General features: G+C 43.5%; 5 protein-coding genes and 2 non-coding genes across 7 annotated transcripts; 3 read left to right on the forward strand and 4 right to left on the reverse strand.

The window, feature by feature from the left end:
* Window positions 1–43: 43 nt before the first annotated feature.
* BYT42DRAFT_382453 (uncharacterized protein) lies at window positions 44–4,669 on the reverse strand. Its single transcript, XM_051563311.1, has 14 exons — window positions 4,122–4,669; window positions 3,893–4,041; window positions 3,456–3,820; window positions 3,182–3,391; window positions 2,228–3,114; window positions 2,023–2,144; window positions 1,868–1,961; window positions 1,431–1,803; window positions 1,008–1,366; window positions 818–946; window positions 621–758; window positions 502–553; window positions 309–435; window positions 44–246 (listed from the first exon to the last, which is right to left on the reverse strand). Exons 1-14 carry the CDS (start codon window positions 4,393–4,395, stop codon window positions 181–183), a joined length of 3,345 nt encoding a protein of 1,114 aa, XP_051422440.1. The 5' UTR covers window positions 4,396–4,669; the 3' UTR covers window positions 44–180.
* A 1,733-nt stretch (window positions 4,670–6,402) lies between these two features.
* BYT42DRAFT_t89 lies at window positions 6,403–6,475 on the forward strand. Its single transcript has one exon. It is a non-coding gene; the product is annotated as a tRNA-Thr (tRNA).
* Window positions 6,476–7,370: 895 nt separating this feature from the next.
* On the forward strand, window positions 7,371–10,928 carry BYT42DRAFT_574191 (glycine dehydrogenase). Its single transcript, XM_051568813.1, has 4 exons — window positions 7,371–7,894; window positions 7,987–8,313; window positions 8,472–8,882; window positions 8,951–10,928. The coding sequence occupies exons 1-4, from the start codon at window positions 7,418–7,420 to the stop codon at window positions 10,766–10,768; spliced, it is 3,033 nt and encodes a 1,010-aa protein (XP_051422441.1). The 5' UTR covers window positions 7,371–7,417; the 3' UTR covers window positions 10,769–10,928.
* Window positions 10,929–12,429: 1,501 nt separating this feature from the next.
* Window positions 12,430–14,473, forward strand: BYT42DRAFT_574193 (transmembrane amino acid transporter protein-domain-containing protein). The gene is made up of 4 exons (XM_051568814.1): window positions 12,430–12,845; window positions 12,979–13,505; window positions 13,593–14,036; window positions 14,110–14,473. Exons 1-4 carry the CDS (start codon window positions 12,580–12,582, stop codon window positions 14,277–14,279), a joined length of 1,407 nt encoding a protein of 468 aa, XP_051422442.1. The 5' UTR covers window positions 12,430–12,579; the 3' UTR covers window positions 14,280–14,473.
* Window positions 14,474–15,497: 1,024 nt separating this feature from the next.
* Window positions 15,498–18,373, reverse strand: BYT42DRAFT_498959 (uncharacterized protein; the record flags this gene model as incomplete). Its single annotated transcript, XM_051564598.1, has 10 exons — window positions 15,498–15,710; window positions 15,802–15,910; window positions 15,987–16,765; window positions 16,855–16,933; window positions 17,007–17,162; window positions 17,244–17,343; window positions 17,436–17,784; window positions 17,857–17,911; window positions 17,981–18,065; window positions 18,136–18,373. The coding sequence occupies 10 exons, from the start codon at window positions 18,371–18,373 to the stop codon at window positions 15,498–15,500; spliced, it is 2,163 nt and encodes a 720-aa protein (XP_051422443.1).
* A 1,543-nt stretch (window positions 18,374–19,916) lies between these two features.
* Window positions 19,917–19,987, reverse strand: BYT42DRAFT_t93. Its single transcript has one exon. It is a non-coding gene; the product is annotated as a tRNA-Gly (tRNA).
* A 659-nt stretch (window positions 19,988–20,646) lies between these two features.
* BYT42DRAFT_574203 (uncharacterized protein) lies at window positions 20,647–23,855 on the reverse strand. The gene is made up of 15 exons (XM_051568815.1): window positions 23,435–23,855; window positions 23,291–23,379; window positions 23,158–23,206; window positions 23,046–23,089; window positions 22,784–22,986; window positions 22,644–22,702; window positions 22,473–22,575; window positions 22,268–22,363; window positions 22,125–22,209; window positions 21,806–22,051; window positions 21,535–21,732; window positions 21,287–21,438; window positions 21,098–21,212; window positions 20,963–21,030; window positions 20,647–20,895 (listed from the first exon to the last, which is right to left on the reverse strand). The coding sequence occupies exons 1-15, from the start codon at window positions 23,593–23,595 to the stop codon at window positions 20,818–20,820; spliced, it is 1,746 nt and encodes a 581-aa protein (XP_051422444.1). The 5' UTR covers window positions 23,596–23,855; the 3' UTR covers window positions 20,647–20,817.
* Between the last annotated feature and the right edge of the window lie 1,056 nt (window positions 23,856–24,911).

The following is a 24,911-nucleotide window of genomic DNA, read 5'->3' on the forward strand; positions in this document are numbered from 1 at the left end:
TTTGATGCAGCCCCAATCACTGATTTTTCATATCTGGCATGCTGCACCTTCAGTTTTTGTCAGTGGACTTTTATTTTTATTTTTTATAGCTGCAAGTCGAATAAACTGTATATATGCTACAGGAGAAGCCGACAGTGATCTGCTGCGTAGGTTTCTATAGTCTTTTTTCTCCGGTCTGGTCTAGTTCTTCTTCAAAGTTCTTTGTTTTTCGGCATGCTCCACCAATTTTTTCTCCACAAACATACCCTACGCAGATTTTCCACATTAGCTGGGATTGCTTGCGCAATGAGGAGTCACAATTAGCTCACCTTTCTCTTTCGCACGGTATCCATGTATTTCTTGGCAATATTTTCTTTATCAGCCTTATCACCGAGATCTTCCAATTCTTCCTCGGTCGTGGGGACCCAGAATGGATCTTGATCAAGCATTTCGAACCTAGCATCACCCGAAAGCGCGTTAGTAACAACCCAGACAATACGATATATCCTATCATCGCCATACCCGCTAAAAACAAGCTGAGGACTAGCTGCTCCAGAGGTTCTCTTTCGAATTTCTGTGTGCAAAGACATACATGTCAGAGACAAACTGTGCAAATTCCCTTATTCCTTCCTAGATCTTACCATCAGAGAACCCGAAACTCTCAATCACTGGAAGTTGCGCACGAATTTGCCAGAAAGTAGTACCATCCTTCAGATCTTCGGAAAGGATTCGGCCTTTGCGTTTGGAGATCACACCATAGACTTTACCAAGCACTTCCGCTACATAGCACGAGAGATATGAATACATGCGGATATTGCATGGTCGTTTACGCGCTTACCAGAAGCCTGAATATCACAGGTATACATGGCCAGCAAAAGACGAGGTGACCAATCAAGGAAACCTTGGCGGCATGCCTCTTTCGTGGCCGAAATAACTTGTCCTTGAATTAATCCCAAGCGGCTTCGTACTATGCAATGCTTAGTCTTTCGCCCACCATGCTTTGGTTGTATGTTCTTCAATAATTTTACCATCAATCGGTTCACCACCAGCGTTGACCATCTCTTCACGGTTCACGATGAAGTCTTCCGCAATATAGCACACCCCTGTAAGGGGCTCGGCACACAAAGGACCGGTCAGCGTCGATAACTGGAAACCAGTATGAATGTGGAAGTCGAAATCGAGAATGTTGAGCGCGGAGTTATTAGAAGAACCATCCTCTTCCACAATCACTTTCAGTACTTCATCTGCGTGATCTTCAGATACCCCTTCTGCTGCGGCGTCGCTCTTGTTGGTTGTACCAATGTCAAAGAACGATTTTCGGATATAGCCCGGTATACGATTCACCAAAAGATTAGGACCAATCTGTCGAGGACCGAATGCCCATATTCTATTTCATCTAAGTCAGTCTTTGAACGTACGATAAAATTGGTCATTGCGATTTTATCACTTACTGAGATACAATGCCATCCCAAAGGTGTGCAAAGGGACCGCCCGATTGACGAGCTATTTCAAATTCCTTTTCGAGCATGGATTGGAATTCATCGGCCAGAATCACTTTATCAGTTGGGCCCATGATACTGGCATCCGTGCGACCCTCTTGCTCCTCCTTCTCTTTATCATCTTCCGAGTGCTTTTGCTTTCTTTTGGCTCGCTTTTGGTCAATGATCGATTTGATCGTACTGACGTGCTGCGTTAAGAATTCCGTGACATTTGCAGGAAGGGGAACCGTGCGTAGTTTGATACTGACGTATTTGGAAGTGGTTGGGACTTCCAATGTGCCACGAGGGATCGTTATCTCGTCCTTTTGCTTAGTCAAAGGCAAATCTGTGAAGTGTTGTTAAACATCAGTCACATCTTTAACACTGGGTTCTACGACTAGGAACTGTACCTGCACTGACAATGCTTTCACGGAATGGCACAATAGGAGGCGATACCTGAATATTAATTTTCGCGAATCGCTCCTTCAAATCGCGAAGACATCGCTACAAAAATAATGCTTGAATATATACGTACTACATTAAAAACGAAAAGCTTACTACTTACCTCCAAATGTAATTCACCAGCTGTCAAAATAACGTGCTCGCCGGTTTCTTGCAAAAGTACTTCCACACATGGATCAGCTTGGTTCAATAAGCGTAGACCCTCCACGAGCTTATCCATATCAGCTAATAATTTGCAGAGATTTAATTAGCATCGCAAGTCCCAAAAAAAAAGTGTGAAGAACTAGATATAGGAACAATTGACTTACCTGCATCTTCAGGTTCCAAAGCGACACGGACAATGGGAGAGGATTCCATGGCGACGCCTGCCATATTCTTCACATCCGTTTTGGTGCTTGCCAAGGTACCGTTTTTTAAGATATGTCCCGCTAATCCACCGATACCGAAAACGTTACCCGCTGACACTTCAGGTAAGGCTTCAAGCTCACGACCCATAATGAGATACAAATTCTCGACCGTGATTTCGGAGCAGTACTTGTCAGGATATTGAGGGTCATATTTGGGTCCAAGGACATATAATTTTTGTCCTACACGGATCGTACCCGAATATAAACGAGCAAAACCAATGAGCTCTTCACCCTCTAGTTTTTCTTTTGGCGATGTTTCCGAGGGGGAATCGTCTTCTTCTGAAATGGTGGCTTGATCGAGATTCAATGGAATACCGTGGCTATCGTCAGAGCCATTGGGCGAGATAGGGCTGCCTGCGGCGGCGGCGGCTCGAAGCGCCCGTTGCTGTCTACCGCGTTCTCGCATTTCTTCAGCCGTCATTTGCTTTCGTCGGTTCTCTGGTAAAAGTTCGATTGGTACAGCAAACATTTTGCTTACGTACGCCACGGCTGGAGCGTCTGACGACGTGTCACAGCAGTATAGAGCTCGTTCCACTTCATTCTGGGGTTCAAGGGGTTCGGAATCTTTTTGTTGGATATCGGGATGGAGCATCTTTGGTAAGCGGATACGCTGGGCATCTTTGGGTGGAGGCAGTTGGCCAATGATGGAAAGTAATATACAAGTGGAAAGAGGTAGCCATTGGGAGAAGATGGCGCTCAAAAGCGTCTGTGTATCGCGTGATCGCATATCACGGGGCAATACTTTGATATTCAAAGCAGCTACAATTTTTTCGGTGCGTTCGCGATTCCTAATCAGAAAGTTGTGTCAGAAAAGCTATCTGTATCTTTATACCTACCCATCAAGCATCAACTTACTGTTCAATCACCACACTGTCATAGACGGCCCAAATATTTTCCAACACCAATTGAACAAACATCGGCTTCAAATTCCTTCCTTTGAGATGCTTGTGCTGCAATACACGCTTCGTCTTGGGATCAAAATAAAAGTCGCCCCATAAACATTTCTGCAACGCCGCTTCTTTGAAGCCGAGCTTTCTCGCATACAAACCAGCAAATTGTTGGACCCTGTCATCAGAAATTGGCGGCATATCAGCATTATGTGCATCTGAACATGGTGTAGTGATCTTACCGGAAAGCCCAACCGTCAATAGCACTGGCAAAAATAACGTTGCCTCTTGCAGGGTCAAAGTAAATATCGGAATCATCTCGTTCTTCCATGCTCCAATCGTAAGTTGTGTTCTCTGTATCTTCTTTTTCAGCATCCGCCTGAGAGCGTTTAAGCTTATCAAGTTCCATTTTTCTAGCTTCGTCAGCCATCAGATCACCCGTAAAGAAAGTAGCCATAATCGCATTTGTTTGTTCGAGGATCTTGTTGACGTGAAGGTACGCTTCATGCGGCGTCAATTTCAGTTCGACAATCAAACGATCCATCTTATTGAGCACTAAAACCGGTCGTACTTTGTCGATCCATGCTTGTCGCAGTACAGAAATTGTCTACCAAGAGATTTTTAGTATGGAGGGGCCGCGCACGTCCAACTATGTAAACCATTATAAGAAAAGAGGTACCTGTGTGCAGACACCTTCGACGACGTCGATCAACACCAGACCGCCATCACACAGTCGGGATGCAGTGGAAACTTCGGAAGAGAAATCGACATGGCCAGGTGAATCGATGAGATTGATTAAATATTCGCTCGTCACATGTTTCGGTTTGTCTGAAAGAAGTGGGTTGATTGATTAGTTCAAGCTGTACCGTTTATGCCGCTCCACTGCTTTTAAAGAGTCTCCAACTTACCTTCGCCTTCAACGGGAGCCGCTGCTTTGACAAGCTTAAAATACAAGCTAATGGCACTTGATTCCATGGTAATACCACGTTCCTGCTCGTCTTCTCGGGAATCTAGATAACGGACTTTGCCTGCCATTTTGGTAGAGATAATACCGTTGGTGGCTAACAAGGAGTCGGATAACGTCGTCTTGCCATGGTCAACATGAGCAAGGATACAAATATTTCGGATATTCTTGGTATTTCTCTGCAATACAGCTAATTGAGCAGGCGTAACGGCTGGCATGGCGGTGGGCTGCTTGCAGTGAGATTCTTACTGCGGTCGAAAACAAGAATCCACAACGCTTGGACCCGCTTTGCGCATTTAACCTGATTTTGTGACGGCTTTCTGCGGGTCAAAGCATGTCTTTTTTTTTTGCGCATGGCTTCAAAGAAAAATTTGCTATTTTAGGCATTGGCCATTTTGCCGCAGTAAACTCTATGAACCGTGTCCTAAAATAGAAAGACGCCAGAACAGGTGGAGTGCTTTAAAAGACTTTGTAATGCAGAGCATAAAGAACTACCGACGCAATTACACCTTGGGAGCAGCCTGCCTACGTTGCATAGGGCCGAAATAACATTTCCTGCTGAAATTGCTCAAACTCTTGGCTCTTTGGGCTCCGCAACATCGCGCGAAGACAAAAAAGGTGCTGTTTCTCAATTGAGCCGCAGCAGGATAAAGCTTAACCAAACATCCCATGCTGCGTTTTCTTTTTGCATTACAACTGCCGATCAGCGTCAAAAACTTTGTTAATGACGTTCGTCAAGTGCTATAGGTTGACCCTCTGTATTGAGTATTGGCTACTATAATGCTCTTACTTTTCGCAATAACAGCTCCTCGGTCTCCATTCATTGTATTTTTTCGCAGATTCCAAAATATTGCTACACAATTAGTTGAAACATAGAGCATGAAAAACTAGCGGTGGTCTATCAAATAAATGGCCGCCTATCTTACAATACCGATAATCAATTAGATATGACGGAAAAAAAGACTGCAACTGGATATTATTTCTGATGACCATCATGCCCGCCATACTTTTAAGTTTATGGGAGTAATCATATCAAGTGATCTTTGATTGTGATTTCTTTGCGCCATTTGCTATTGGATCCACTGACATCGCTTACAAATAGTCGACAAACCAAATATGACCGAATGTCGATGTTATACCATAGGACAAAACGGCTATAATACCTTCTGATCGACCGTTGCATAATTTTTCAAGAGAAAAAATCATTGCGCTTCACCAATTTTTCTAAGGCGTCTAATTTGCATTTCGGTATTTCCAGATATGTGTACTCTTTTGTAATTTACGTGGTTGAACGTGTCTCAAGAGAACTCAACGACTTTAAAATATATCGCTCAAGAAATTACGCATCAAAGAACCTAATGACGCATGAATGTTTAATCAAATACATGAGAACAATTAATGTACATTTTTCTAGTATTTGAAGATATATCGGAGCAAAATGCGAGCTTGGATTCATCGAACTCGTGGATAAAAAAGCCATGTTATGGTCAAATTGCTACCAGGACAGAGAAATTAGCAACGTCCTGCGCAAAAATGTTCTACAAGACAAAAATCGCTGGCGCATGTATGTCTAGAAACTTTGCGATTTGAAATAGCATGATTTACGGTAAATAACGCAGTTTATCGTACGGAATTTAAGCGAACATATATTGTAGGGGTCCGAAAGGCAAGCATAAATACGCTACAAGGCTAAAGATGATAATCCTGAAGATAAACTTCTGGGGTTACTGGGAATAAAGTTACCAATTTTTCATTCCTCACAAAATTGTATTTTTTTTTCCTTACGAAATCTTCCGTAACTTTGAGAATTAGTACAAGCATAGTTGTTTTCTTATTATTATTATTATTATTATTTAACGTCCTAAATCAGAAATTACGCAATGAAAGATGGAAATTTAGACGCTCAAAAAAGAAGAGATTGGCATCATGATATGTGGTTTTGCACGTCCCTCGCGTTCGCAAAGCTTCGCGCACCGGACATTCAGTCTTCAGCCAAAGATCAAACTCCGCCACAACAAAATCGACTATACACGCTCAACTTCTATTATTACACATGCATCCAAACCATCAGCATGTAGCGTGAATACTACCAAACAGGGATGCATAATTTTGGTTGACGGATGCATCGTTTAGAGGTGTGGATGTAAGTTCCAAGTAATGCGCAATTTCGGAGCTTGAAAAATACATTTTCCGCTATCATCGTAATTCGTAAAATTTACAAAAAAGCCCTCTTAGCTCAGTGGTAGTAGCGTCAGTCTTGTAAACTGAAGGTCGGTTGTTCAATCCAGCCAGGGGGCACGACTTTTGCTATTTTTTAAATTTATACTCAAGAGTCCGGACCGGAAATGTTCGACAATGTGCCGGTAACTTTTGGGGGTCTTCTTTTGCCAGGGCTCGGCTGCCTGAAAATGGAAATCTTTACTTTTTTTTTTTGTTTCTGAGTTGAATTCCGAACCTCCAAGTTACTGGACCATGAGTGGTCCTTCTTCTGCCTTCTTTACGGTTTGCTTTAGATTTCTTTTTTAAGTTATTCTCTTATGTTCCTATAAATGGGATCATAAAAAAAAAGAGGTGGGAATATGTAAAAAAAAAAAAAAAAAAAAAACCCATGGTGGATTAAATGCATGACATTTGTCCACAGCAAATAAACAAATAAAAAGATGTTCATGTGAATAACAAGTGGAGGATGGAAATGAGTCAGTCTAAGCAAAAGAGGCCCGAGGAGAAGCGAAGTTTTGATAAAGAAGGCGAACAAGACAGAAAGGGAATGTGATCTTCGCTATTATATGGTGATGCAAAATAAAACAAGTGGGGTTCCTCTTTATTTTTTTTTTATTTATTTTTTTTTTTGCATGAAAACTTTTATTGTTTTCCGAATACAAGATGAGATCAAAGATTTTTCTTCGGACGGCCGACAATTTTCACAAATATACGAGTGACAAAAAATAGGCGGTTGCCATTTATGTGTTGAACATCACGTCGATTTTATAAGGAGCGAATCTGTATTTAGAAATACATACTTTTTTTTATTTTTTTGACCGTGACTACTCTGACAGAGTGGATTGACTCGGGACCAAGGCCTTCCTGTAATGGCAGTTCAATGAAGCCAACCATCTCCACGCGGGGAGCCAATCGTAGATTAGCATCTCATATAAGGATCCCCGTCTTGAAGCCGATCTGAAGATTTTCTCTTTTTCTTTTCATCACTCTTTCTTCTTCATACCGGGCTTCACATTCGTTATGCTGTCCCGTATCGCCTTACGTTCAAGGGGTGCTCTTGCACGCATGCCCGTGCAAGCACCACGCTTGGTGTCTCTCGCTCCTACTCGCGCCGTCACTGCCAACTACACCAAGACCTTTGTTCGTCTTCAGCACACCACCAAACCTCTTGCTGCCAAGGAAACGTTCGCTCCTCTTGATACTTTCCCTCGTCGCCACATTGGTCCCAAGGGTGCTGATGTTGAAGCTATGTTGAAGGAAATCGGTGTCAAGGATGTCGATGAATTGCTCGCTCAGGCTATTCCTTCTTCCATCCGTTCTCCTAAGCCTTTGGCTATCGGTGAAGGCATCACCGAACGTGATTTGTTGGAACGTTTGAAGGCCGTCGCCTCCAAGAACAAGGTCCTCCGTTCCTACATTGGTACTGGTTATACCAACACCGTTGTGCCCAATGTCATCTTGCGCAACGTCATGGAGAACCCCGCTTGGTACACTCAGGTATGTCAAACAAAAGCATGCTCTTGCACAGCGAAGAAAAAAATAGACTTATGATTGACATTGCGTTGCTGACGAAAATTATCCATCTATAGTATACTCCTTACCAACCCGAAATCTCTCAGGGTCGTCTCGAGTCCTTGTTGAACTTCCAGACCATGGTCACTGATCTTACCGGTATGGAAATTGCCAACGCTTCTTTGTTGGATGAAGGTACCGCTGCTGCCGAAGCCATGTTGATGACCTGGCAAGCCGGTCGCCGCAAGAAGAACACCTTCATCGTTGATGTCAACTGCCATCCCCAGACGATCGCTTGTGTCCAGATGCGTGCCGAATCTTTCAACATCAACGTCGTTGTTGCTGATGCTTTTACCTACAAGTGGGAAGAAAACAAGAAGGATCTTTGCGGTGTCTTGTTGCAGGTAAGCAAAGAGAGAATTTCCCTATCCGCATTTGTTAGAGTCGCTCGCCATCGAAACTTGTTTTTTGATGCGGCGATCAAACCATTGGGTTTCTTGGAAACGATGGCATCAGAGTTCAAAGGTTTGACTCACGAGTTGCCTTTTTTGGACAAATTTAGTATCCCAACACCCGCGGCACCGTTCAGGACTACGAAGCTTTGACCGCCACCGTGCACAAGGCTGGTGGTCAAGTCGCCGTTGCCACTGACTTGTTGGCCCTTACCCTCTTGAAGGCCCCCGGTGAGTTTGGGGCCGATATTGCCTTGGGTAACAGCCAGCGTTTCGGTGTCCCATTGGGCTTCGGTGGTCCCCACGCCGCTTTCTTCGCTTGCAAGGAAGAACACAAGCGCCGCATGCCCGGCCGTCTCGTCGGTGTCTCCAAGGATGCCAGTGGCAACCCTTGCTACCGTTTGGCTTTGCAGACCAGAGAACAGCACATTCGTCGTGAGAAGGCTACCAGCAACATCTGTACCGCTCAAGCCTTGTTGGCCAACATGTCCGCCATGTATGCCGTCTACCACGGTCCTGAGGTAAGCATTGGAGAAGGGAAAAAATCACAAAAGGAGTTCATGGGTCTAAATTTATTTTGAATTCATAGGGCTTGAAAGACATTGCTCAGCGCATTCACAACATGACTGCTGTCTTGGCCGAAGGTGTTCGCAAGTCGGGCTTCACCATCGAAAACGATGGTGCTTTCTTCGATACTTTGTCCATCAAGGTCGACAGCGCCTCTGCTATCATTCAAAAGGCTCTTGATAAGGGTATCAACTTGCGCAGCATCAACGCTCACACCGTTTCTGTTCAATTGGATGAAACCGTTACCAAGAACGACGTCAACGACTTGCTTTCCGTCTTCCAGACCGATGCTGCCGTGACTATTGATGAAGCTGCCAAGGTCATTGCTGACGGTATGGTTGCCTTCCCTCCTCAGTTGAAGCGTACCTCCAAGTTCTTGCAACACGAGATCTTCAACACTCACCACTCTGAAACCGAAATGCTCCGTTACATCCACCACCTCCAGAGTAAGGACTTGTCTCTTGTCCACTCTATGATCGCTTTGGGTAGCTGTACCATGAAGCTCAATGCCACCTCTGAAATGATTCCCGTCACCTGGCCCGAATTCGCCAACATCCATCCTTTCGCCCCTGTTGATCAGACTGAAGGTTACCGTATCATGTTGGAAGAATTGGAAAAGGATTTGGAAGAAATCACCGGTTTCGATGCTGTGTCTTTGCAACCCAACTCCGGTGCTCAGGGTGAATACGCTGGTCTTCGTTGCATCCGTTCTTACCACGAAGCTCGCGGTGACTCCAAGCGTAACGTGTGCTTGATCCCCATCTCCGCTCACGGTACCAACCCTGCTTCGGCTGCCATGGCCGGTATGGATGTCGTTATCATCAAGTGTGATGACAAGGGTAACTTGGATATGGATGACTTGAAGGCCAAGGCCGAGAAGTACCAGGATCGCTTGGCCGCCATCATGATTACCTACCCTTCGACCTTTGGTATCTTTGAACGCGGTGTCGCTGAAGCCTGTGAAGTCATTCACAAGTACGGTGGTCTCTGCTACATGGATGGTGCCAACTTGAATGCTCAGATCGGTCTTACCAAGCCCGCCGAAATCGGTGCTGATGTCTGCCACATGAACTTGCACAAGACTTTCTGTATTCCCCACGGTGGTGGTGGTCCCGGTATGGGTCCCATTGGTGTCCGCGACATCTTGGCTCCTTACCTTCCTGGCCATCCCCTCGTTGCCACTGGTGGTGAAAACGCCACTGGTCCCGTCTCTGCTGCTCCCTACGGTTCGGCTTCCATTCTTCCCATCTCGTGGGCTTACATCAAGATGATGGGTGGTAACGGTTTGACCGATTCCACCAAGACTGCCTTGTTGAGCGCCAACTACATGATGAGCCGTCTTGCTCCTCACTACGAAGTGTTGTATACCAACGAGAACGGCAAGTGTGGTCACGAATTCATCGTTGATATCCGTCCTTTCATTCCCCATGGTATTGAAGCCATCGACGTTGCCAAGCGTCTTCAGGATTACGGTTTCCACAGTCCTACCATGTCTTTCCCTGTTGCCAACACTCTCATGATCGAACCCACCGAGTCCGAATCCAAGGCTGAGTTGGACCGTTTCTGTGATGCCATGATCCAGATCCGTCAAGAAATCCAGGAAGTCATTGACAAGAAGGTGCCCAAGGACAACAACGTCCTCAGCAACTCGCCTCACTCCATTGAAGTTTTGACCGCCAGCACCTGGAACAGACCCTACAGCCGAGAATTGGCTGCTTTCCCCATGGCTCACCTTCGCGAAAAGAAGTTCTGGCCCTCGGTCTCTCGTGTCGATGATGCCTATGGTGATCGTAACTTGATTTGCACTTGCCCTTCGCCTGAGGAATACTTGGAAGAGTAATTTTTTTTTCGCAAGATATAATCTCCTTCTTCTTCCCTTATCATTGTAAATTTTAGAATTAAACCATTTTTTTGTTGCTTTTATTCTTTTTTGTCTTTTTGTGATTTTTTCAACTACCATCTAATACAATTTTTTCGAATCGAATTTATTTCGGGAAAAAGAAAAGCACGGATGTTGAGATTGAGCAAGCTATGATCAATGATACAAGATGTTTGCTTCCTTTTTATTTGTTTGTTTACTTGTGCCACGCCTAGTCTCTATCCACGACAGAAAGGGAAGATCTGAGAGCCCTGAATGCGACGAACATGTCTTTTTTTTTTCTTAGACATTGATAATGATGCCAAATCTTGTTTTGCCACTTTTTTCTGCTCACATTTTCTGAGTTCATGCAGGAGTGGGTTGCCACCCACAAGGTCCTTGCATTTGGGTAACGAAGTGTTGTTGGATTCGTCACGATATGGGAGCGAGAAATTTCCAAATAAAGTTTAGAACGGATTCAAATCGGGGGATTTCGACATCCGTTGCTTTCCCCCCGCGGCTCTTTCCCCCAAAAAAGTCAGATACAGTTTGGTCCATGTGCCACTGGCATCCCTTTTTGCCTATCCCATTTGAGACAAACGAACTTGGACTCAGATAATATTTCCTATTGGTCCCTTTACCTATTCCCCACAATTTTTCTTTTTCGGTCTTTTTTTTCCGCTTTTTTTTTTGTTTTGCTTATTCAAGTGAGATCATTTGGTTTTATTTTTAGCTTGAAGCATGGTCAAAGACGTTCAGATTTGGCCTTGTCATTCATTGGTTGATGATTGTTAAAGAAACAGCGAAACACCAATGGACACAGAATATGAAGAACATTAGGAAATCCTAGTTCGCTCGCCCTACATTGAAATACATTTATGCATCAGATGCCTTTTCCGGGATGAAGCGCGATACTGCACCTTCCTAGCACAAATTTGATAGTGCAGCCACTGTGAAACGTAATATCACTGACAATCGTGAAAAAAAAGAGGGGGGATGCGGTGGAAACCGGCAACTTGTCGCCTCTTTGCGTTATATGTTAAGCGCCAATGTAAGAATCCAAAATAACCAATCATTGGTGAAATGGAACCAACTTAAACCGAGACGCGGCATGTCAACAAAATAAAGTGAAGATCCATTTCATCCTACACCACTTTCCGCGGATTGATGATGGATTCAAATGTCAGCAAACCACGAATTCTGCCGCCGAAGAGGCACCTTTGTTCTTATTCAATAATTCTCAATGTCGCAAATCAAATGACATTTTCAGATTGTATTCTGATATGAGTTGCATATGTTTCTCGTACATGGTAACCTAGGTTGCCAAGAGTAAGCAGCACATGCTGTTATGATAAACTAATCATTTGTTACCGTCTTTCCGTTCTAATCTTTTCTGGATATCCCAGCCATTCCAACTGTTTTCCTTTTCCCCGCTTTCAGCCCGCCAAAGTTTCCCACGGGTAATTCGCTGAGCGGAGTTGGTCGCGGCCGAGAAAAAATGACGAAAAGATGTCTGGGTTGACGGTGATGAATGTGCCTGAAAAAAAATTGGCGGCTGTTTAGGCTGCTTTTTATTCGGGCCATTTTTTTTTCTGTTTCTATATAAGCCCTACAACACCCTTGCCTGAACTTTTAAAACCCTTCTTGAATAGCTCCTTTCTCATTTCCTAGTAAATTTTTTTTGGACTGTTGTTCTTTCACTTCAACTTGAAAGAAACTTTTTTTTTTTATTTTCCATATCCTGTAATCTTTTCCCTTTTTTCCTTGCGTAACCATTCAACTGATCTAAAACAATGTCATCCATACCCAATAATCGACCGACTGTCCAGAGTAATCACCAAATTGAGAGTTATCTGTCAGCTAGATCCAAGCCGACCTCTGAAAAAGAAGAAATTGAGCGACACCATCAAGAAGACGATCGAGTGTCCGCCGACTGTGAAAAATCTTTTAGTGAAGAACAGATTGAGCATGTTCCCGAAGGCACCGGATCGCCCTCCAAAGCCTTGTTTATGTTACTGAAGGTTTTCGTCGGTACAGGTGTGATTTTCTTGCCTGGCTCGTAAGTAAACCTCATTCCCTTCTCGATTTATTGTAAACAAAAAGCAAAACAAAAAACAAAAAAACTTTAAGCTAAATGACTTTGATTCGCGTATATTAATCTTTTTTTTTCCATCAATTTTTCTATATAACAGATTTGTTTCAGGTGGTCTTATCTTTTCCATCTGTCTCATGGTATTCGTTGCTTGTCTGTGTCTTGTTGCTTTCCAGCTTCTCGTCAAGGTGCAACGCCTGATGGGCGGTTCGTACGGTGACCTTGCTTATGCGCTTTACGGTCCTTGGCTACGTTATTGCGTCCAGTTCTTTTTGTGTCTCTCGCAAATGGGTTTCGTCGCATCGTATCTGATTTTCATTTCTGAGAACATTGGCCTCGCCGTCCAAACCTTGTCAAATTGTTATTCGCCTTTTGAGGCTAAATACTACATTTGGATGGTCATTGCCATTGTTATCCCTGTCACCTGGACTCGTAAGATTGTCCGACTGTCTTGGTTTGCGATCATTGCCGATGTCTTTATTCTTTTCGGTCTTATCTGCGTCCTGTACTTCTGCTCGGCTCAAATCGCTCACAACGGTCCTGGCCCCAATATTAAAAACATTAATCCAAATGATTTTGCTCTCATGATTGGTACCGCCGTGTTCTCTTTCGAAGGCGTCGGCATGGGTAAGCCTCACAGTTTTTTTAAATCGCTCTATTTATTACCATACTTTTATCTAACAGGAATTCCTTTTATTTTATTTTATTCTCTAGTCGTGCCTATCGTTGAAGGTATGAAGGAACCCGAAAAATTCCCTCGTGTCTTAAACATTGGTATGGTGATTGTCGCGGTCATTTTCATTCTCATTGGCACCATCGGTTACGTTGCCTATGGTGAAAATACTCAAGCCAGCGTGGTGGCCAATCTTCCCAGACAACCGTTGTCGGTCACTGTCCAGCTGTTGTATGCGATAGCCATGATCCTTACTTGTCCATGTATGTTGTATCCTGCTCTGACCATCATTGAACGTGGTATCTATGGTCCCAACCGCAGCGGTCGCACATCCCTCAAGTACAAGTGGGGCAAAAACTTTGTTCGTTCCATGATTGCCATTGTTTGTGCCGCCGTCAGTTTCGGTGTCGGTGCAGATAGTCTCAACAAGTTTGTCGCGCTGGTCGGCTCTGTAGCTTGTATGCCACTTTGCTTCATCTTCCCTGGTAAGTTGAGAATATACTCGCCAACATTTGTATTCTCATGATTTCTCATCATTCTAACCTATTGTTTCTTTAGGTATGTTCCACTATAAAGTGGCCAATAATCGTTGGAAGAAAACCGGCGATGTGATCCTCACTATCTGGGGTATTGGTATCATGATCTATACCCTCTATGTCAATATCAACTCTTGGGTTCATCCCGCCCCCAGTGCCCCCGCTCCTGAATGTATTCCTGTACAACAATAATCGCAGTCATTCAATCATCTCCCCGATATTTCGTTGATCGAGTATCTGTTTCCGCCAGTATGATTTGTAAATAATACTTTATGTAAAAAAAACCAAAAAGACAACAACAGCATAATACACATCATCCATTTCCTTTGTGGCCTCCTCAAAAAGTTGCCATGATTGTAGTTGCAATAAAAAAAATGTTAGAGCGACTAAACGTTTATCCTATACAGTTGTAGTTCCGAAATCTAGTTCTCATTAGTATATGAGATGGCTTCAATTACCAGCTTACCAGCTTGTGGTAAAAGGAACTCAGTTCAAAAACAATGATCGGAAATTGCCAGTAGGAATTCGTCACCGATTCAATCCCATGTTTACCGAGAGAAAGCACCTATCGGAAGTCTTCGTTCCAATTTTCACGAGGGATTCCGTTTACCATCGCAAGACACGGTTGACAGAAAAGCTCAAAATGGAGCTTCGACTAAGGGAACGGTTCCAGTAAATCGGAGAACTGCGTAATCTTATTCTCCACTTCAACCCATGAGTATCGTTTACAGCACTAGCTTGTCGAAGTTTAGCTTTTTTTTCAACTCTCTGTTTCCCCGAATTTCGCTTTCTGTTGATCTTAGATAGAGTTTCCAAATATTCGATGACAGGTTTCGCCAGGGTAGCACATATTCGCCCATTGATTAACACCGTGTTACTCTAAACCCGATTTGGACATACCCCAATGTTTGATAAAAAAAAACACTGACCATGATGTGTACAAGATGGTGTACAACTTGGCCCTTTTAGATTTCGGCAAAGAGTTCAAGACATGGCTCTAGCTGCTTTTGCTTAGTCAAAGAATAAACTATGTAACACCTATCACCCATCCCACATTCAAGTAACTGACTTGACCAAAAAAAAAAGGGAAAAGCAACAACGACCCCAGGTTCAGGAATTTCTTTCTGTGCATCAACCAATCATTGCTTTGCTTCTCTTCTTTATTATATTATCGCTCTGGAGAAACATCCACTAATTTAAATGACCTTGCAATGAAATAAAGAACACATCAATCTTTATTAGAGGTAAGAAAATACAGTACAAGAGTTTTCCATTCTTTTCCAATTAGACCCTGACATGGTATGATATCATAGTGTGGAAAAAAAAGGAGAAATCTTAGTTTCTCTCTCTTTTGCGCTATCGCATTCTAGCTCATGTTTTGGGAGATTATCGGTTATTGCATCAAGTTCTTCATGTATGCAAGAACTGCTTTCGCATGGTGTTTGAACTCATACCCGGCGTGGGGGACGTGACGGAATCGCTACTCAAACGAGTCTCCGCCTCAGGTAACGATGCTTTGCTTGACATCATTTCCTGTTTTGGTGAATGAGGTTGCTTCTGGTTTTCTTTATCAGGCAACACGACACCAAGTTCTTCAGCTTTGGTAATAGCCAAGTTGACCCGCTAAAAAAGCCACCAAAAATACAATAAGTTATCAATTAGATGAGCCATCGTTGCTATTCAAGTGCAGGTGATCGAAATTAACGATACTCACCACAGCTAATCGGTATTCAAAGTCATATTTCGTGAATCCAAGCGCGGTTTCCCAGAAATAGCGTGCGCGAACTTTGTTGCCTAAACCCCACGAGGTGACACCGGCTTCCCTAAAGATCCGTACATGACGAACGGTCAATTCCTAAATGCCCAACCATATTGTATACCAAATTTTAGGCGACTTACCAAAAGGCAAAAGGAACAATCCACTTGTCATGCACAATCATATCTTTATGATCGATAATCCAGTTCAAGTGGATAATCGAGTCGCGGTAGTGGCCCATTGCATTTTGGATGCATGCCTTGATCAGTAACAGGGTACCTCGTTGATCAAAATACTGCGGTGGCGGGGTTTCCGGCAGGAGCTCCTGCGTGCGGATATCATACTCGATTTTTTCGGCTTCCAAAATCTGAGCAAGGGCATGATCCGCTTTCTTGAGATTCTGCTCGAGGAGTGGTGCATCCATGAATGAAAAAGCATTGAACAGGCACAAGTATTCCAAGGCACACAAGGTCATGTCCATATCCTGGTATCCGGAAGCTTGTAGGGAATTGATTTTGCGCACAATATACTGCTCCATAGTCACTGTTCCTGCTGCTTTCGATCCCGTCAACTGAGGAATATCAGCATACGCCAGGATGGCTTCGGTTCGTTTGCCCATCATATCCAAGCACGCGCCTTCAAGGTATCGGAAAATCGCCGGCGACCAATATCGCTCCTTTCGCAGCATCTCAAAGATTTTTATCGCTTCTTCCCAGTTGTGCTGCATCATATAGTTGAATCCGATCTCATAGCTACACAAATGAGCGACTTCTACTTCGGCCCACTCGTTCTTGCTTGTTTCAATGGCGTAAATAAACGATTGATTAGAAAGCGTGAGATTACGTGCTGCTCGTGATGTTCGACCGGCGAAATAAAGGAAAAATGCTGAATTCGGATACGCACGTTGAGCATCCAGTAATGTCTGTACAAGTAGAGAGTATCAGTCGCCCATTCCCCATCGGTTTCCAAAATGCCTCCCTCGGTGTTCCTGTATATATCTGCTCGACTTACTTCAATAGCTGGCTGTGTAAATTCATCCGCCAGTATCTGTGGACAGTAAGAGGTAAGGAAAGTATAATAAGCGAGTAACCTAATATGGGTGGCTTGACGTGAGTCATATGTCATGGTTTAAAAGAACCAATCCATTCAAAGTGATGACTTACGTTAACGAGGCCATGGGGGACCGGATACGTCGTCCTTCCAAGCACAACTTTAATAAAGCAAATCCAAGGTGCTTATCGGCTTTCCATCCAAATGCGGACACGATACGCAAGATCTTTTGAGGTAGCGTCGACAACACTAAATGCACGGCACCAATACTAACCGTAGCATCCACACGTATGAGTCCGATGTATCACACGCAGAAGAAAAAAGCCGGATTGAAGCAAGTTCCCCCTTACCCAAACTGAATACCGGATACTGTATCTCGATCGATGTAATCGTTGTAAAGTTGACCCATGCGTTTGTACTCTTGCCATACCAGACTGTAACTGGTGTATGCTTTTGGAAGAGCAGGATGCGGTAGGGGGAGAGATATGGCATGTTAGCAAGACAAAAAGACGACTAGAGCGAGATCAGCTGATTGCAGTTACCTCGTCGCAGGTTCAATCCGCATTTGATATAGCCTAAAACCGATTCTTGCAGGAGATTCAAAATAGCAATTTGTAGACAGGCTTCAGCTTTGGCTACGTGAGCACGTAATACGCCGTTGGGTACAAAGGTGATATTATTCTTTCTGATAGCATCCTTTGTGGCGGGTTTGGGACTGGCTGGTAATGCATTTCCGCGGGAATATTTGATGTACTGATAATAAGAAGCAAAATACTGAACAACGGAATCGCCCACGGATTTCTTGGTAGCCGCATCGATTTGAGCACTGGCGAGCCCATAAGTTGCGGTGAGAACGCTAATCGCATGTTTGGACACCTTGTCATCCATTGTCTAATAAAAATTCCATTTCAGTCATCGGTACTTTCCTTGTCTGACTTGTTTCTGCTGTCTTGCACCACCTACCATGACTGCTTTGAAAAAAGCCATGGAACCAAGACCTAAAGCATGCAAAGGATCACTGTAATCTCTTGATTTAGCACCTCTGATGGCAATTGTCGTTCATTCCCATTCCCTGTGTTCTTCTCACCATGAAGCATAGCGCTCAAACAACTTTTTCGCCTTCATAAAGCGGTTATTGAAAAGATGGCGAATTGCACGAAGAACAGGCTCATCTAAAAACCAAAAGATGGATAAGGTTTTTCGCTCGAACCATAGAACCCGTTTGCGCCACCCTTATTTTACCTGCTCTCTCTTGTTCCCGCGGATATAAAGGATTTTCTCGGATCGCTTTCAGATCGAGGCCAGACAACTCGATCAAATTGGCACTGTAAGTGGCCATATCGCCGTAATCATCACTGGATCGACCGGAGTCCACGTGGGAATCAGGCACAGGTCCCGGTGTCGGAGGAGCAATATCTTCGTTTTCTTCTTCTTCTTCCTTATTGGTATGCTGTTGCTGTTGCTGTGGGACGGAAGACATGGAACTCTTTGTATCGAGCGGCTTAAGAACCGTTTCCTCTTTAACAGGTTCGGCTGGAACATAAGTTAGGGATTCGGCGTCATTTCCGCCATCTGACTTGAAGTCAAGACCAGTATGAAGATCTTCTGCATCGCCAGTCTGTGGTTCCGGGGTTACTTTTGCCTTGTTGGTTTCTACCGTATTTTGAAGCGCACTAATGACCATGCTAAGCTCCTGATGAGGTGGTTTCTCCATGGCCGGATCACTGGCATCGCTGCTTGTAGAAGCGTTATCGGGCATGGAAGTTCTGGGTTCCGATATCTTGAGTTCCGCCACATTTTGGTCGAGTTGGAAGGAAGTAGGCTCGAAAGCCGAAGCTGGTAGTTCCGCCATAGTGAAAAAGGACTGAGGAAAAGCTTGAAGGAAAGGAAAGGTTCGTTTTTTACTTGGTGCATCCGGGATGCTGCTTGCTCCGAATTTAAACAATTTGGTTGCAACTTGGTGTGACATACGATGAAAAACTTTTGACTTACAATTCCAAAGCCATTCGATCTTTTTACTTTTTTCTCCGTCTTTTACTCACGGTCTTTCATCCGTAGCAGCATCCAAAGCGCGTCGTTTTGCCACAGGAATCCCAAAATGTGATCGATCTTCAATATGGAATACAGACACAACATGTCAGCAGTACATAGTATAAAGAGCAGACCACTTCAGACCATTGTCCATCGTCCGTGGACTTTTCACGTGCCTGAAATCGCAGATTCCTCTTTAGATCATGCTTGAGCTTTCTATGGCAAAACCCTCCGTTGCTGGGTGAAAGGAACCCGACTAGAAATCAAAAAAAAAGGAGGCTCTATCCAAAGCGATATGCAAGCTACTAGATAAGCGATGCTTCAGCCTAACCGAGTCATTCAAACTCGTCCTTTTATTATTTACTGTTGACGCACAAACAGTGGCACAAACATTTGATGCAATTTGGGCGGTGTTTCATCCCTCATCCGATGCACAACCTGATTCGTTTCCCGCCAACCCTTGTGTGCCTGACATGCCAATGGAAAAGCCAGCTACAGACAAAACACAGCAACAATCGAACAATGGACTCATGCGCAATCTGCAGCTACCGTGAAATTTATAGTAAACATACAGTATTTAACCAAGGGGGGGTAAGTTTTCGAGAGTAGAGACAATGGTTCTTGTTGTACATCGGACGATAAAGCAAGCTTTACAATTATCGGTAAAAGCTTGATGGTCCTCAATATGCGTGCTTTCTTCGCTGTATCATACAGTCGTCTCACTCTAGTTGACGCGGAACATAAAAGTCTGTTTGCATCTGCAAGCTTATTACCTGCCTTTTTGTTAATTTTCAGTTACCGCATAGACTTCCAACAAAAAAAAATCAGTGTCATGCATGACATTCCCAATAAATCTGTCTCGCTGGCTCTTCAAAACGGATTTGCATTGCCCACATCTTATTTTTCTCAGCTTCCGCTCAAAAAAATATGCTCAATCCAGAAACAAATCCAAAAAAAAAAATATTTCACCGCGAGAAAAAAATGCAAAACGCTGCGCAAACGGGGAATCGAACCCCGACCTTCAGCTTGGAAGGCTGAAATTCTACCATTGAACTATTTGCGCGGAAGTTGAAAATTTTGGTTGACAATACATCACATAGTCAAGGCAAAAATCACTGGCAAATTTTAGAAAAACCACTATTAAGCGCGCCCAAAAACTATTTGATATTGCTTCTTTATAGCCTATTTCAAGAGCTGCATTAATATGCTGTAAGGTATGGACTTTATTAGTGGAGATGTAAGTGTATTGTCTCTTGTCAATTTGTGATTTTTGAAGAAGAGAAGAAAAAATCTGTAAATTCAGCTTTTTTTTTATGCAAACCAAGAGGCTTAAAGCGTATTGCCTAAAGTGAGTGATTTTTTTTTAACAACTGTTTCGTGATCCTATTATAGTGTCGATTGGTTTTATTTACATTACTATTGAGTGATAGGTCGCTAAAAGACCGAAAAGAATGAGAGAGAATACGATGCACATCAACAGGAATGTGTTTTTTTATTTGTCTAAAAGCTGGAGAACCAATTTTCTGCGTAGGGAGAAAAAGGCACGCATTGTCTGCTTGATTGGTTGCATCGTGTACCGAAATGACTAATTCTTTAATGGCAATGCATTTGAAAATGTCGCTTGAAGATTCCATAAACAAGGTTGAAATGAGCGATGTTCGTTCGTCCTTATCACAGCACCAAAAAACAGCATCGCATAATATGTGTTTTGATGCGGGGATGGATTCAATACAATTACACGACGCAACTTTATCTCGGTAAAAATATGTACATGTATATTTGGTTCATCACAACAGCTGTTACGAGTATTGAAAATAAATAAGAAGAATTTTACGTGTGAGGCAAACAAGGCAGATCTCCTAGTCTCCCGAGGCGAAAACATTGACAAATCATTTAAACGACAAGAGGGATTTTCAAAGGATCGATACCCTTGCGAATGTCAGCGGCGGTGGGCATTTTACCAATACGAAGCTAACATCAGACAAGGAAGTCAATCTTTGTTTGGCGAAAGAGAAAGTGCTTTTGGGGAAAAGCTTACCAATTCAGCACAGTAACTCACGACCGGATCCTTGTTATAAGAAGAAACCGCCAAGATCTCATTATTTTCTAATCCGCAAAGCACAAAAATAATCAGTTCATGGAACAAGATTGATGCTTAGCGATTTCAACATACTCGCGTAATATCCCACAAAAGAATAGTCGTCGACTTGATCGATATTTCCGTTAATGATGACTTCGTCAAATGCTTTTGCATGTCCAGCGTATCGTAAAGTCGTTCCAAATTGAACCTGTCAAAAGCAGCGTAAAAAGCAAGAGATCAGCAATGCTCATCAACAAATATTGCAGATCCGGCGGTACTTACTGTCCAGAAATAAGGGATATGCGTGAATGGATGTTTGTCATTGTGTTTGGCAATGTTCATTGCTACGGTTCGTCCTGTATTCTCGGAATAACCCCAGTGTTCGATTCTTGTTTGCTCGCCTGTATGCTGATAAGGGAAAGTGGCGATATCCCCTGCAAAAAAAGCGCACCATGTGTCCTTTTTCAGTTACCATAGAAAACGTGGTGTTGTATGTTTCCCTTTTTTTTTTTTTTTTTTTTTTTTTTTACCTGTTGCATATACATTGTCGGTTCCCTTGACTCTGAAATACTCGTCAACAATGAGACTCTTGTCTTTGGCCATTGGAAGATCCGTTGTACTCAGATAATTCGTTTGTGGTGCCACGCCGACGGCCACAATCACGGCATCCACGTCAATTTCTCCTTTGCCATCCACAATGACACTGCCCACGTTGGAGGGATCGTCCGCTTGTTAGGTGGTTTCACAAAATAGTTTGAATCAGCGGTTCAGAATAGGCAACGATCGACCGGTAATCCTTACCTTTTGGTTGAAAAGATTTCACATCGGCTTCCATAATAAACTGAACGCCTTTGGAAGCATGTTTTTTCTGAAGCGCTTGACCGATTTGCTCCCCGAGAATCTTGGTAAAAGGCACTGCATCTTTGCCAATTACCGTCGCCTGGGCTTCCCCACTGATAGCCGCTGCAATTTCCATGCCAATGAAAGAAGATCCAATAATGACGACGCGAGGTTTTCGTCCTGCCGTCTTTTTGATACTGTGAATGGCTAAAGTTTCATGACAGAGATATCAGTCAGCATAACTTATCCTCTCATGCTACATAATTGTAAAGCTTATTACTTCTTCCAAGGTTCCGATTATCGTCCAATGTGCGCATGGTGAACACGTTTCCCAGATTTTCTCCCTCCAGACCCAGTTTTTTCGGCTGTAACAGCATGCATTAGCTTAATCAGTGCTTGAAAATACGAGCGGCTGATATTTACCCATCCACCGGATGCCAAGATCAAATGGTCGTAAGACCACTTATCGCCGTTATTGAGCAAAACTTGCTTCTTTTGTGTATCCACGGAATCAGCATCCTAACAGAGACCTGTTGAGTTCAGTATGTTTCTTGAAAGAAGCCATGCTCTCTTGCTATGGAGGTTTGATGCGCCATCGAGCGTGTAAGTCGACGGTCGCAGAACTTACCGTGTTCAATTGGAACTCGATATCCAAACTATCCCAAAATTCTTGCGATCGTAAGGTGATAGCGTTAACGTCGTTGATACCGAGCTGCTTCGTGATTTTGATTCTTGAATAAAAGTAATGAAGAGGGTGAGCAGAGTAACTCGCAATAAAAACCCGTTAGGAGGGAAATACCTGTCAATGGGAAGATAGTTTTCGCGCGATACGATGCGAATGCGTCCTCGGAAATTTTCCTGAACCAAAAAAAAAAGGGGGGGGGGTCAGATGCGGGCATTTGGCTTGCTTTTTTTTTTTTTTTTTTTGGTTCCACGAACCTCGCGAAGTTTCTGTGCAGCGGAGGCTCCACTTGCTCCACCGCCAATAATAACAACGGTCTCTTTACTTTCACTGTCGCGTTTGGCATAAGGCGGAAGATGGCGAGCTTCTTTGAGTGCTTTGCGATCCGCTTTCACATAAATACCGTCATCCTTGACACACACTTCATACGTATTAAGATTATCCAACGCCGGTGCATCCTCTAAATTGTTCAACCATGAATGAATGCATACATCATGAATGAATCCAACTCAAACTCACCGACTCGACCGGTTTTTACGTTGAAGCACGCGCCGTGAAGTTTACTGCAAATATAGCCATGTTAGGTCGCTTAAAAGCCGGTGCATCGCAAACTTGTGGCGATGACGCTTACCATGTCACACGGCCATCAGAAGCTAGCGGTGATTCTGACAATTTTCCTCCTGTAACAAGGTGTAAGAAATAGGCAATAGAAGAAAAAAAAAAGACATAGAGGAGCCAAACCATAGGAGTAAAAGATATTTTACCATAATGCGTACAGAAATTGGATGTGGCATAATAGCGACCGTTCAGTCGCGAGAGCATGATACTCTGGCCATCGATTTCTACTTCCTTTCTGCACGCGGAATGAGCCATTCCAATTGCAAGGCATGCACACTTTCGCAAGTTACCTATCCATGTCTTTGAGTTCGTCGTGTTTGGCGGCCAGAATTTCTGCATATTTGTCCGATGACGCTTGGGTGGCGAGAGCGCGTGCAAGCAATGGCAAGCCAGTCGAAGAGACATGACGTGTCGATAAATACAGAGGTCTAAAGGTCTTGAGCATGAACATGTTAAACGCTGGATAAATAGTGCAAGTTTGAAACAATGGTGGTAAAATTTCAAAATGTTAATTTTTTATCGCAGGATGCAGCTGCAATGACGTTAATTTTTTGCAATGTGGTGTTTGGAATTTCGGAATTCCGGAATCTCGGGCGACGCCTTGATTCTCTGGCCCTTGACTCTGTAATAAGGTCAAAAGACTTGCCTTGTGGGTAAGATGGATCCAAGGAACTGTAATTCCACTTGGAATAAAGGAAAAGGAGAAGATAGATCTGCCAAGCAACCTTTTTTTTAACGCCGAGAATAGCCATTGCATGAGCGCACAGCTGGCAAGTACGACTGGCGAATATCATTGCTTGCAGCTGTAGCTTTCATTGCTTCAGAATATGCATGGAAATATTCTAGATCGTAGCAAGTTGGAGCCCTTGTTAAGAGATAATTGCTCTGTAACACTAATAGTCGTATCCGGAAATGAGTAGATTTAGTCGCCATTTATATTTTCCATCTTGGCATGATCTGCCCACTACAATGTGAATGGTGCACGGAACAGCACCGTGTCACTAGAAGCTTTCAACTTGAACTGTTATATGATAAGTCTTGATATTGAGAATCGAGAATCGAGAACCGGGGAATCGAGAATAAAGACAAAGACATAGATTTAGATTTCAGGAGAGATAAAATTTCTCTAAACTTGAGGATATACATCTATTTTTCTTTGTAGGGAGGACTTGCCCTCAGTTTTTTATTTGCTCGTACGTCCGAAAGGAGCGGTACAGACAAGACATGATATTGAACTACAACGCCGAAAACGGTGAAGGGAACATAGAGGACTACTGGGACTGAAATCACGGAGCAACTATGATATCAGGATGGTTGTGAGTCCCCCACTGGGCGAGAAAGGGAAGAGGCGATCTTTACTTCTCTTTTCGTAAATATGGATGATTTCAAACCAGGGAAACATAAGCTGGAATAAGAGGTCTCTGCCAGGCAGCCAAGAGGGACGGACCCCGTGAAAAATACCGGATAAAATACTTAGATAGAAGCATACAAAGAATATTGTATATCCCTATTATTGAACGCGGTTCTCTATTTGGATACACATCGTTTCGAGGTGGATAACACATTATACCAATTGGAATCGCATCGAGTTGCACCCTCCTTGGTTTGATGATATTAAGGTGATCTTGTCGACTGAATCGATTCCTGTTTTTAAAGAAAGTGCGATACAGCAATAGTTCTTTTTAGCTCTTTCTCGGTGCCGTCTGAAATTTTGGAACAGTTACGCTTGCAAGGCAAAGGTGAAACGTTGCAAAGTTTGCAATTGCC

The sequence above is a fragment of the Radiomyces spectabilis genome (genome assembly GCF_025331425.1).
Source record: "Radiomyces spectabilis strain NRRL 2753 chromosome Unknown BYT42scaffold_8, whole genome shotgun sequence".
Taxonomy (NCBI): domain Eukaryota; kingdom Fungi; phylum Mucoromycota; class Mucoromycetes; order Mucorales; family Radiomycetaceae; genus Radiomyces; species Radiomyces spectabilis.

Coding starts and splice junctions, on each gene's coding strand:
- BYT42DRAFT_382453 (XM_051563311.1), bottom strand. CDS start 4,395: ATGCCAGCCGTTACGCCTGCTCAATTAGCTGTATTGCAGAGAAATACC. Junction 947..1,007: donor TGGTGGTGAACCGATTGATG/GTAAAATTATTG, acceptor AGCATTGCATAG/TACGAAGCCGCTTGGGATTA. Junction 436..501: donor CCTCAGCTTGTTTTTAGCGG/GTATGGCGATGA, acceptor GGGTGATGCTAG/GTTCGAAATGCTTGATCAAG.
- BYT42DRAFT_574191 (XM_051568813.1), top strand. CDS start 7,418: ATGCTGTCCCGTATCGCCTTACGTTCAAGGGGTGCTCTTGCACGCATG. Junction 7,895..7,986: donor ACCCCGCTTGGTACACTCAG/GTATGTCAAACA, acceptor ATCCATCTATAG/TATACTCCTTACCAACCCGA. Junction 8,314..8,471: donor TTTGCGGTGTCTTGTTGCAG/GTAAGCAAAGAG, acceptor GGACAAATTTAG/TATCCCAACACCCGCGGCAC.
- BYT42DRAFT_574193 (XM_051568814.1), top strand. CDS start 12,580: ATGTCATCCATACCCAATAATCGACCGACTGTCCAGAGTAATCACCAA. Junction 13,506..13,592: donor TTTCGAAGGCGTCGGCATGG/GTAAGCCTCACA, acceptor TTTATTCTCTAG/TCGTGCCTATCGTTGAAGGT. Junction 14,037..14,109: donor ACTTTGCTTCATCTTCCCTG/GTAAGTTGAGAA, acceptor TTGTTTCTTTAG/GTATGTTCCACTATAAAGTG.
- BYT42DRAFT_574203 (XM_051568815.1), bottom strand. CDS start 23,595: ATGTTCATGCTCAAGACCTTTAGACCTCTGTATTTATCGACACGTCAT. Junction 23,207..23,290: donor CAATTTCTGTACGCATTATG/GTAAAATATCTT, acceptor ACCTTGTTACAG/GAGGAAAATTGTCAGAATCA. Junction 22,210..22,267: donor TCTTGGCATCCGGTGGATGG/GTAAATATCAGC, acceptor ATGCTGTTACAG/CCGAAAAAACTGGGTCTGGA.